Consider the following 12955-nt stretch of genomic DNA (forward strand, 5'->3'; position numbering starts at 1 on the left):
TTTTGTAGATAGCAATGCTAGTCTCATTTCAACTAATTTGTGTCACATTCTTGCATTTGGCAATTGACATGCAACTTGAAAAGCAACAAATAAAACACATGACCTTGTTGTTAGCACATTATATCAACAATAAATGTGGGATTCTAGAAAGAAAGAGGTCCAGTTTAAGGGGTTAAATGTTGAAAAATATTTGTAGAAAAAAACTGTTTACTTTTTTGTGCACTTTCCAACAGGTTAAACTATAAAGAAAAGACAATCCCAACATCCATGTTTCACTCAAGCACAAAAAATGTTGTTTTGTGTTTTACTTAAATCAGTGCAAAATTAATTGAAAATATGGTTCTTTTAAAAGAAATGTAAACTTCAATGCTGTGCGATGACTACATCATATGAACAGCTGTTAATTTTGCACTCCATGAATTACTGTCTTTGACTAGTGTTATCATAAAGTAATCAGATTGTGCAATTGTAAATAATTGCTCTATAAAATTTTTTTTCTTTTTATTTTTAGACTCTTGTAGCTGGGTTTTATCATAAATTGATATATCAAATACCAAAGCCCTATGGCAAGCCGTTTTTACTTTTATTCCCTTCCAGGATATGTATTCTTCATATCAACAATTCAATTTTTGATATCAACAATTAACATTCTTGATATCAACAATTTAGTTCTTGATATCAAAAAGTTAATTGTTGATATCAAAAATTCAATTGTTGATATCAACAATTACATTTTTGATATCAACAATTGAATTTTTACTAGTAATAATTGTTATTTCAGATCTCACAAATAACAAAGCCCATTCTGGAAAATTAATATTATGCAGTCCTACATTTTTTGCTTGATTTGACCTTAAAGTAAAGTCTCTCCTACTCTTCTAATATTATCGTAAGGAAACATGAAAACGTATTCATTTGAAGTTGTTAAACCTTTCAGTTTACAGCATGTGAAAAAGATGACAGCACACGTGCAAGTATTGCGTAATGCACCTCAGTGCAGTGAAATAACACAAGATGGCGCTGTCGATCTAACGCCATTTTCTTGAAGGGCCTCAGACGTTCACTTGCAAAGAACCACATCTTTAAAAATCGTTAAAAAAATGAAAACTACGACTTTAATTAACATTCATTTGTTAAGTTTTGTACTTTTAAACTGTTGTACTTGTTTATAGATTCTTATGCAACTTTGTATCCTACAACTAGCAATTCTGTGTCCGAACAAATGCCTGTCAATTTATAGACTACCTGCTGATGTTTGGCTTAAAAGCTTTCAGCTGTTGTGTCTCCTCATCCTAAAGCCTTCATCATCCCGGTGTTTAGCAACGGCTGCAGTAGTAACACAGCATGGGCTTATCTTAGAAATGGGGGTCTTTCCAAGTATCCAGCAACCTCTCAGAATAGCTTTCGGGCAGCAGTGGGGTTGTTTACAGCTTTGGTAAACAAACACACGTGGTGGTGGAGCAATGCAGACATGCTATGCAGACAGTGAAGAAACTTGTGTTATGGAAAAACAGAAGGGGTGAGGAGGTGTTAGCGGGACCAGCAGTTCTGACAGAGAGGAGAGGTTTCTATTTTTAGGGAGACTGGAATGTACATTGAGGCCTCTCGAAGGATTTCTCAACAACAAATAACATACCCGTGCTCGCCTCGGTCTCTATAAACATCCACCTGCCAAACTGAGAAAGTGAAGAACTTTCAGAAGTTTCGGAAAACAGAAGGACGAGTTTGAACTTTGCTTGAGGTTTGACGGTCGATTAATATTTAGAGGACTATCTAAAATGTGCTTCAAATCAGCTGAGACAAGGTAAGGGAAGATATGGCTGACACATCAGTGCACCATGCAGAAACTTTGCCTGCAAAGCAGCACCTGTAGATTGTGGAGAGATGCATGAGTTTTCTGTTTGCTTGTCATTATATGTCAGTCTTCAAGAAATTGGAAAAAATCTGAGATAAATGTGATTGTGGTGAACTTGCAGAATTGTTAAATAAGTGTTTTGCAACAAATGTTTATGTATTAAATAAAGTGAAGAGGGATAGTTTTCTTTATCCCTTCATTCACATGCAGATGAATAAAAATATGCTCTTTTTGAATTTTGTGGTGCACAAACAATAGCAGAGCTGCTTCATTTCACAACTAATTAAAGTATAAAACTAATTTACACTTATGCTCAAGTGTACCATAATCATTTAAAAGGATACGTATATTTATTGGTTTGTTTTAACATTTAAATAAATACATAATTAAAGTTTTGAGATGTAATATTGGATTTTGGCTGCACGTTGGAGCAGTGGGTAGCATGATCGCCTCACAGCAAAAAGGTCGCTGGTTTGAGCCTCGGCTTGGTCAGTTTGCATTTCTGTGTGGAGTTTGCATGTTCTCCCTGTGTTTGCATGGGTTTCCTCCGGGTGCTCTGGTTTCCCCCACAAGTCCAAAGACTGGTATAGGTGAATTAGGTAAGATAAAAAATTTGTCTGTGTATGTTGTGTATGGTTCTTATCCAGTGATGGGTTGCAGCTGGAAGGACATCCACTGCTTAAAGCATTTGCTGGAAAAGTTGGTGGTTCATTCTGCTGTGGCGACCCAAGATTAATAAAGGGACTAATATTGGTTTCTTAAATCGCTGGTATTGAGTTGTCTAAACTTAAATATAAATGTCTAAAAACATGGGGACGAAAAAGTTTTGTTATTTGATGAAAAATGAAGGTCTAAATGGCATAAATATGGAAGAAATCAGTAGTTTTACAGAAAAAAAATCTTTTTGTACATACATTTTAATCTATACTAGTAACACTGCTTGTGATTAAGGTGACAAATGTCATACCTACAGATGTTTTGATTGTTTTTTTCCCCACAGCTTAGATGGTCCAGTATCAGAAATTCTGCATTTTAAAGACAAAGACCTGATCTCCAACCTTTTACTGGAGCTGAACACCTTGAGAAAGGACAGAATTCTCACTGATGTTGTTCTGTGCTCTGAGAACAAGGAGATCCCATGTCATCGCAATGTCCTGGTGTCCAGCAGCCCCTACTTCCATGCCATGTTCTGCAGCAACTTCCTAGAGACCCAGAAGTCCAGGATAAACCTTGAAGGAGTTCCTCATGAAATCCTCGCAATGATCGTGGAGTATGTCTACACAGGGTCCATCAGCATCAGCATGGAGCTGGTTCTCCCCCTGATTCAGACCGCCTCGATGCTTCAGTACGGAAGGCTTTTTGAGGCCTGTTCGACCTTCCTGCAGGCCCAACTCAGTGCAGACAACTGCTTGAGCATGATCCGCCTCTCCGAAATCCTGCATTGCTCCAGCTTGCATGAAAAAGCGAGAGAGCTGGCCATTAAGAGCTTCTCAGATGTGGTGGTCTCTGAGGACTTCTGCGAACTCTCACTGCCAGAACTGGTGAGTTACTTGGAGGACGATAAGCTGTGCGTTGAGGAGGAGCAAGTTTTTGAGACTCTTCTTGCTTGGATCCACCATGATCCGTTCTCCAGACATGGCACCATACACGATTTGTTCCGTCGCGTGAGACTGAGACACGTCCACCCTTATTATCTTTTCCAGTTCATTGCCAATGACCCTCTAGTTCAGTCATCATCTTTATGCACAGATATTATCGAATCCGTTCGTCGCCTTTTGTTTTCTGTCGGCACTCATTGTCCTGGTGATCTTGAGCCTCTGTGGAGGACGCCACGACGTCAGAACTGTAAAGAGGGGCTTGTAGTAGTTGGAGGTCGTAAGAATGGTGAACAGACATCCCGTGAGGCGCTACTCTATGATGAACAATCTCACTGTTGGAAATGGCTTGCAAAGATTCCTCTTCGGCTCTACAGGCCTGCTTATGTCTGCATGCACAGCATCCTTTACGTACTAGGAGGCTTAACAATGAAATCAGGAAGCCAATGCACACCCAGCAACACAGTCTACACGCTTTCTCTAAAAACAAATCAGTGGCGAATGGGAGAATCCATGCTGACGTCCCGATACGGCCATCAGAGCGCCACCTACCTGCATTTTATTTTTGTTCTGGGTGGATTGGGGGCTGATGGACAGCTGTCTAATGAGGTAGAGCGATACGACACTATGTTCAACCAATGGGAGGCCATGGCACCAATGCCCACTGCAGTTCTGCATCCTGCTGTAGCCGCACACAACCAGAGAATCTACGTGTTTGGTGGGGAAGACGCTATGCAGAAACCAGTGCGAATGATTCAGGTTTGATCCTTTACGTTTTTTTGGTGTAACTGAATACAATTTGAAATGATGTTAAAGTGATTAAAGCTGTGTGTTCTTGATAGGTGTATCACATTGGAAGGAATATGTGGTGCAGGATAGAAAACAGGACAGTGAAGAATGTTTGTGCACCGGCTGCAGTGATTGATGATAAAATCTACATTGTAGGCGGTAAGTAGTTTTGTTGTATTGTGACTATAGTTCCAGCAAACTGGATTTTGAAATCAAATTTTACTATTCTTATTTTAGTAAGGTTTGAAGTGAAGTTTATTATAAATCAGGGCTATCAACATGGGAGTAAATTAAAAATCCTTGACCATGGCTGAAAACCTTGTGGGCAGTGCGTTGATATATGGTGCCATTGCACTATGGGCATCCAAAGATTTCATTCAACCTTCCACAATCCCATCCCAATCTCTCACCAACTTCACTTCCTGTCTTGAAAAACCCTGATATAAATATTTTCTTAAATTATCAGGCGATGAGAGAATCTTAGAATTCGGGAGTGAGTATTTCCAATGTGGCACTTGTAATCCCATAGTCTCGCATAACCAAAAATATATAGTCTGTAATCTTAAATATACATTAAAAAATTTGATATAAATATAAACTTGCCAAACTGGTCAACATGATGCCAACAAACTCTCCAAACACATTCAAACTGCTATTATGAGATGCTTTCTTAACTGCTGTTTTTTCACTGTTGTCATGTTCTTTTGTGTTTTGTTGATAGCTATGTTTTATCCACCTATTTTTATATAAATATTTTTTTAATGGAATTGCTAAAATGCACATAAAAAAACATATGCACACAACTGACTAGGATACACATTCAACATCACTTGATTTTACTATGTTATAACAAATATGGGCACAATCAATGGGACAGCATCAATGGACAACCCAGTGGACTGACTACATTGTATACCACAATGTTGTTTTGGTTCTTCTAAAATCTTATTGCCAATATCTGTCATCAAGGTGATTCAGCATTATCACCTCCCAGAACTGTGTTGACCTCTCCCAAAGAGCGGTCTTGTGCCTCCAAAAGCCATTGTCTGTTCATTGCATTTCGTTTTTTGAGGTGCAAGCAATTATTATATAAGAAAAAAAGGCCCACAGTGGCTTCTCCTGCCGCAGCAAATTCCGTTTTATATTTTAATATTTGAAGCCAGTTCATCAGGAAGGGATAATTTTGTTCTTTTACTCATTGGATGGAAACGGTGCTTTATTCATGTTTTTATTGAATGTTTTATGCAATATTTATTATGTAGTTAGATGGAAACTTAGATATTGAGAGGAAAGTGTTCAACACCAATACCTTTTCATCTATTTTTCTTATTTTAGTGCACTAAAAAGTTCAATTAACAGCGACCGGTGTTGCTTATAGCAATAGTTTTTAAAATTCAAGCATAAAGCTAATTTAACAGTATAATAATGGTAAAAAACACAACTTCTGTTTGATGTCAACTTTAACATTGTATTTCTAATTCATTTAACAGGCTATACAAGAAGAATGGTAGCTTATGATGTAAAAAGCAACACATTTGAGAAATGTGAAAATATGAAGGCCAGGAAGATGCATCACTCTGCGACGGTTGTGAACGGCAAGATCTACGTGACTGGAGGCCGTTTCTTCAACAGCCACGAGCGTGTAGAAGACTCAGACAGCTTTGACTGCTTCGACCCTAAGACAGACGCATGGACGTCAATGGGGAAATTGCCATTCAAGCTATTTGACCACGGCTCAGTACCTCTGGTCTATCTCTCTGATAAGTTTTTGCCGACATGATTGCATTTGTGTCAAGTGTTGGTTAGTGACTTAAAGGGCACCTATGATGAAAATCATCTCTTATAAGCTGTTTGGACAGACCTGTGTAGGTATAGTGTGTTCACAGACATATTGGGGTGATTAAAAGACAATAAGTCTCTTTTTTTTTATTTCCTGAAATTAAAATAGGATCCAAATCCCTCCCATTTTAAGACTCATTCCAACATGATGTTGGAGTGCAGTTTACCTGCCCACTAAATTGATTGACTCGCGTATTGACTTGTCTCTGTAGTAACGCGTTTATTCATATCAACAAGACAGGACATGGGGACAGCAACTCAGATTAAAAGATCTGTTCAGCTCTCTGTGATCATCAATCATCATCAAATGTGATCAAGAAAGAGTTTTACAAGTTTAAAACTTTTTTAAAACAGTGCATGTTTGTAATGAATTACAGTGATTTTACTGTCTTTACTTTATCAGCAGAGCCGCATGTCAGTACAATTATAAAAGAAAATGCTTCAATCCTGGTTTGTGGATGTTAAATCAGGATTATTTTGTACGTAAACATAACAGATATCATACAGCAGGGGATATTAACTGTTATCCTGTCACATTTCCCGTGTGTGTGTGTGTGCGCCTGTGTGTGTGCGTGAACTTTATAACGATGATGAGTGTAAATGTGACTCATCATTGCAGTAAGGCTTGAATTAACTCCACAACAAATACATCAAACAACCATTGGGAAGGGTCTTACTGTAGTATTTCTCACAAACGTTACGTCAAATCTGCTTTCTTCATTTCTGTCATTGTGCTGTTTATCTGACACAGCCGAGGCGGAGATTGAGGCACACTCTGACAGGAATGTAGGAATGGTGGGCAGGGAGAACTAGCATTAAAGACAAAGGCAACAAAAACATCTACATTGTGTTCAAAGCAGAAAATGCAATATTCTGAAAGGTATTATAAATAATCTGATGGGTGTTTTGATCTGAAACTCTAAAGACACATTCTGGGTACACAAAAGACTCATCTTAAATCAAGAAAATAGGTAAAATAGGTGCCCTTTAATGCAAGTGTAAAATATGTCTGTCTCCAACCGAAATTCTTGCTGCACTGTATTTGATAGATCATACTGAGAAAACATGCAATGAAAATGCAAATAACAGACAAGCAATATAAAGTTCTCTTTAGGTGGTTGCGTTTTGAACGTGGGAAGTTCTGATATTTTATCAACTATTATTAGTTATTTTACTCAGAACTAGTCCAATGTTGGATGATATATCAAATTAAGCAAGTAAGACATGAACAATTTCATACATTTACACAACAAAATACACATTACCCATGAACCTGAAGAGTTTGAAATGTTTTGAACTTGAAATTCAATAGTTTATTCACATTCCTCTATTTTGCAAATTGGTTATGAATGTATGTGTGTTTGTTTTTTTTAAATATATACTGTAACAGTTACAATCTGTTAGAAATTAACTGAGTAGAATATTTATAAATAAAAACTGTCTATTAAATCCTTCATTAGAAAGTACGCTTCATTTGAGTGTCATCAGTTTGTTGGCTTATCTGATTGTATAGAATTTAAAGGCAAGAAAGAGAAAGAGAGAAACATCCTGTCATCAGTTTTTCAGACTTTTCAGTGGAGGTGGGGAAAATAAATTGGACCCATCCCACCTTCATTGTGAGAACAATAAAACACTAAGTTGTCTTACATGAATTTCTTTCTTCCACAATCATATGGAAAATATTTAACAACGTAGGAGTGATTAAATCACTGTTCCAATTTCCGATGAGTCATACCTTTCATGGCAATTTTTTTTTATGATCTCCATCAGATAAATACATTTGTGCTCTGTAATTTGATAATGTCTATGTATTATATCTTCCATTTGTAACAATATGCAATTACAAATATGTAAACTGTTATGTAATGCTGACAGTGACCAACAATATGCATATAATGCATTAATCATAAGAGATTAAACTCATCAAATGACATGCCACGGAAGGTGTAAAGCAGCAGATGTGTGAGAGATGCATGTGTGAGTGTGTTATTGCTCTCACATGTCTTTCTGTCTCTCTCAGTTGCACTGTAGCAGGTGTCTTCATGCCCAGACATGAAACGGTGAATCATTGCAGACTAAAGATGAGCCATGCAGAAACTTGACTATCTCTTTTAATAGTGTAAACGACATGACCATGTGGTATAAATAAGCACATTTCTCTTGTATAATTACTCTCAAGGGTCTATAAAAAAAAACCCACACATGTATTACTCTGTATATGATTTTTAAAATAGGTTCGACAGGAGGTTTTTGTTGCTGTTGTTGTTTTTAGTTGGCCAAATTGCATTTTCTGGTTTTAGTTGAAAACTGGTGGATTATTCAGTCATAATAACACTGCAATATTCCATAGGACCTAAATTGATTTTGGGATATGATTCAATTCACTAAAATTACAACATGAAAAAGTAAATTAATAAATCAGGGAAACCCAGTTTTCAAAGAATACATATTATCACATTACTGTAATAACACAAATACTAATATTTTTATTGAATTTTGCATCTGTCCACACTTAAGAATGCTCATTTGCTTTAAACAAAATGTGGGTCAATTATGAACAACTCCAAATACTGGGTTGAAAATTGTAACTAATTTGTAAATTAAACTTAAAGATTGGGTTTTTCCACCTTTAACCCAAAATTGGGTGGAAAGAACTCAGCATTTTAGGGAGTATGACAACCAAATCCATAGTAGAATCTAGAGCACAGATGCCTAAAGCAGGGCCAAAGTTGGCCCATTGTAACCTTTAGTTTGACCCACCATCACATCTGAGTGGAGAGTTAGAATGATGGAGAAGTTTGGGGAGCCTGCCTATCAAAATGATAGTCATTTCTAATTTTTTGTTTGTTTGTTTTATTGCTAAGCTACAAGAATGAAAACTGAAATTAAATGTTTCAACTAAATGTAAATGTAAATAATGTGACTTATAACTTCATTATTTAATGTAAATGTAAATAATGTAACTAGGATATGCAGAAGACATTGGCGAGCAAATCAAGGCAAAAACTAGTGTAACTTCATTCTGTTATAAATGAGATTGTTTTTGTTTTTATTGTAATAAGTGAATATGTGCTGTATTATATAATTTTTTTAATATTATTAAATAAATCTGGAAATTACCCATGGCAACTATATTTACCTTTGGTCCCCTAGCCTCAATCAAGTTTGGATTTAGGCCCTTCATAAGAGAACGTTTGGGCACCCCTGATTTAATGTATTACATGTGCTGTTGGGAGTTTGCAATGACTGATAAAAAGACTAATACAATTATATTTAAATTTTTAACCAAACTACTGGTGTGTCCATATTTAACCCCAAATTGCTTTAAAAGAACCAAAATGACCTTAATCATAACATTTTTACACATTCCACAGAAGAGAGTCAAACTGACCCATATATGAAACAAATATTAGTAAACATGTAATCTCCATTCACAGTGGAATCTAGAGTATATTGCATGTGCTGTTTGGGGTTTTCATTGATTACTTTTCATCAAACTTGTTCATATGTGAACATTTTATGCTGTAGCTTGTCCTGTTATATCAGGCAGGTTGGGGTTCAGTTCTTGTAGACCATAGGTTGTGATCTGACCTTATTCTGGGAAACAAACAAGGGAGAACTTTACACCACCAGAATCATGTGGCTGGCCTGAGTCACAGATTTGTTGGTCCAGGATGTAAACTGAAACATTTCACAGTGTGAACCTAAGGGAATGATGAAATCAGTTTAAGAGCAACAGGAACAGGTGTGTGTTTGTGAGAGTGTGTGATCGTGTATAAACACTTCCAGACAATTCCATCAACAAGAACATTTTGCATCCATTAGCATTTTGTTGACTTGTTCAGCAGAAAAATGCTGAGCCCTTCATATAACTTGAGTCATAAAATGGAAATATGATTGTCATCCAGCCATCTACATGTGTAGGAAATCCCCTCATAGCACTTGTCCCCGAGCTGAGAGCCAAACAGTGAGCATGGCTTGGGAAAAGATATTTTAAGAGAGGAACAAATGTCACGTTGAATGTATTTGCCTCGCAATTCAAGCAAATGCCTTCCTGATGTGCAGTTAAACCATCGGAATGAAAAGCAAATGAAATGGGTTTCAAGTCACAATGTTTGTAAAACATTTCAAACATCTCTCTTTTTAAAAAGTTTAGACTGCAAGAACATCATTTATACTGGAAATCTGCCTGAATGTTTGCTTGGTAATGTTTCTAAAATGTAGTGTGGAAAAAATGTGATTAGGTAAACATATAAAATTATATATATGTATACAAAATCATTCATCTAAAAAAATCAAGGTTATTCCATTAATAATTGATGTCATTTTTTTGGGATTTAAACACATTGTTTATATTAGCATCATATGTTTACTATAGACTATGTTTCTGCTTCTATAAAGTGAATTGTCGTTCTTGCTTTAAACAGACAGCTTCTTGGAAAGCATGAAGTAGGTTCTATGAAGCAACATGGTTCTCTGTATGAATGTTCTACTGTCAGTCACACTCTGTGCATGTGCTTCTGCATCTTGTCATGTGTTCCTGCTGATACATGTTTGTTTCCTCTGTCACTCGCTGAGGCATCTGTGACCTTCTGCATCTAGTAAAATCTAACAGACAGGAGAAGCGCATTGAAGAGGCCTGTTCTGGAGCCTTCTGCTCTGCGGCAGACTAGTCAGGTTACTTCAGCGCTGTGCTAATGAGATTAGATAAACGGCAGTGCATGGTGGAAAGAGTACTTAAAAATCATACTCAAGTAAAAGTACCATTACTTGCCTAAAATGTAGTGAAAGTAGGGTAAAAGTATATGTTGTAAATATTATTCAAAGTATGAGTAAAAAGTAGATATTTTAAAAGTACTCAAGAATAGTAAGTATTACGCTGTTAAAACCTGATGCATTCACATGTCATTTGTGGATGTGTGTAAACGTAACATTCTGTAGAACATCAAGTTATTGCCCTGCAGGCACACAACATCATAAGACATTAATTTTAGGTTAGATTTAGGTTGTGATGTCAGGTGACCAAAGTTCAGTGGCTAACCAGCGTTTAAGGACAACATTGTTTTGATGTCAAATGACGTTGATATTTGGTCGATTGTAGGTTGTGTTAGAAAGTGACCAAAATCCAACGTCAAGCCAACATCTTAACCCAACGTCATACTGACATCAAATATTGACATTTATTCGTCAGGTATGGCAACCAGCATCTGATAGATGCATAGTGGTAACGTCCACACAACATCAAGCTGTAACATCATTGGACGAATTTGGTTGGTTTTAGGTTGGACGTTGACATTGGCCTGACCTTGAGTCCTGATGTCAACCCGATTTTCATTTCCACACAAAATGCAACGTCAGTGAGACGTCATGTTGACGTCTTGTGCCTACTGGTTGTTTAAGGCCATTTCAGTCATCAGTAAACACCTGTGATCGTCTTATCAATGTAATGCATCTAAACAGTCTAAAGAGTCAATGCGTGTAAGGATTTTGGACATCTTCTTGGACACTTTTAATTCTTCCAAACAGTTTGCTGTTATTATAAAATCGCCCATGTCTTGAGGTACCGGTAGTTCGTTATGGTGCAATTTACTTTCAATGTGTGATTTTATTAGACAGAAATCACAGGACTGATTTTTCTAATCCCAATAGGCAGGAGAAATAAAGTAGTGACAGCAGGCTGAAGGAAAGTAGTCGAGTAAAAGTACAGATACAGCACTGAAAATGTACGCAAGGGAAAGTAAAAGTACACATTTTTAAAACTACTAAGTAAATTAAAATTCCTGAGAAAAACTACTCAATTACAGAAATTTGAGTGTTTGTAATTAGTTACTTTACACCACTCCACGGTCTGAAAAAGAGAAAATATCCAGTGAGCGGCGATTATGTGGACACAACGGCGACAAACATGACATTGAGTTCACTGTACTCAAATGGCCTCCACAGTCACCAGATCTCAATCCAACAGAGAACCTTTGAAATGTGGTGGAACGGGAGATCGCTTCATGGATGTGTGGCAGACAAATCTGCAGCAACTGTATGATGCTATCACGTAAATATGGACCAACATTTCTGAGGAATATTTCCAGTTGTTGAATCTATGCCATGAAGAATTCAATCACTTTTGAAGGCAAAAAGGGGTCAAACACGGTACTAGTAAGGTGTACCTAATTAAGTGGCCAATGAGTGTATACTGTATGTGGTTGGGTCAATGATACTTTCCAACATTATTTTCTATATACTCTATTATATTATATTTTTTATTTTATATTTTCAGACTCTAATATATTACACTACTATACCCATTAAAAAGTAACCCAGCATTGCAATAGTTTTGAAATCAAAACAAAAAATATTTCAGGCATATTTAAAACAATAATCATTCAATGCAAACTGACTCTATTGAAATATTTCTTATAATGTTTAACCAGCAAAAAGGTTCTAATTTTGAAACATAATCCCTTTGAGCTCTTCGATGAAGTGTTGTTTCATTCATTTTCTTTTTAGCTTAGTCCCTTTATTAAAAGGGGTCGCCACAGCAGAATGAACTGCCAACTTATCCAGCAAGTTTTTAATGCAGCGGATGCCCTTCCATCCACACTTATACACTATGGACAATTTAGCCTACCCAAATCACCTGTACCGCATGTCTTTGGACTATGGGGGAAACCGGAGCTTCCGAAGGAAACCCACGCGAAGGCAGGGAGAACATGCAAACTCCACACAGAAACGCCAACTGAGCCAAGGTTTGAACCAGCGACCCAGCGACCTTCTTGCTGTGAGGCGACAGCACTACCTACTGCGCCACTGCCTCGCCAAGTGTTGTTTTATTTTTACAAAAAAAAAAATGTTGAATTATGGAACAAACTTATACCAATGT

General features: G+C 36.9%; 1 protein-coding gene across 1 annotated transcript; it reads left to right on the top strand.

Moving 5' to 3' along the window:
• Positions 1-509: 509 nt before the first annotated feature.
• klhl38b (kelch-like family member 38b) lies at positions 510-7527 on the top strand. Its single transcript, XM_087287034.1, has 5 exons — positions 510-713; positions 764-1804; positions 2856-4209; positions 4293-4398; positions 5730-7527. The coding sequence occupies exons 2-5, from the start codon at positions 1779-1781 to the stop codon at positions 6017-6019; spliced, it is 1776 nt and encodes a 591-aa protein (XP_087143160.1). The 5' UTR covers positions 510-713; positions 764-1778; the 3' UTR covers positions 6020-7527.
• Positions 7528-12955: the final 5428 nt, after the last annotated feature.

Source organism: Danio rerio, chromosome 16 (assembly GCF_052040795.2).
Source record: "Danio rerio strain M-AB ecotype USA chromosome 16, GRCz13ab, whole genome shotgun sequence".
NCBI classification, from domain to species: Eukaryota; Metazoa; Chordata; class Actinopteri; order Cypriniformes; family Danionidae; genus Danio; species Danio rerio.

Coding starts and splice junctions, on each gene's coding strand:
- klhl38b (XM_087287034.1), top strand. CDS start 1,779: ATGTGCTTCAAATCAGCTGAGACAAG. Junction 4,210..4,292: donor AACCAGTGCGAATGATTCAG/GTTTGATCCTTT, acceptor TGTTCTTGATAG/GTGTATCACATTGGAAGGAA. Junction 4,399..5,729: donor TAAAATCTACATTGTAGGCG/GTAAGTAGTTTT, acceptor TTCATTTAACAG/GCTATACAAGAAGAATGGTA.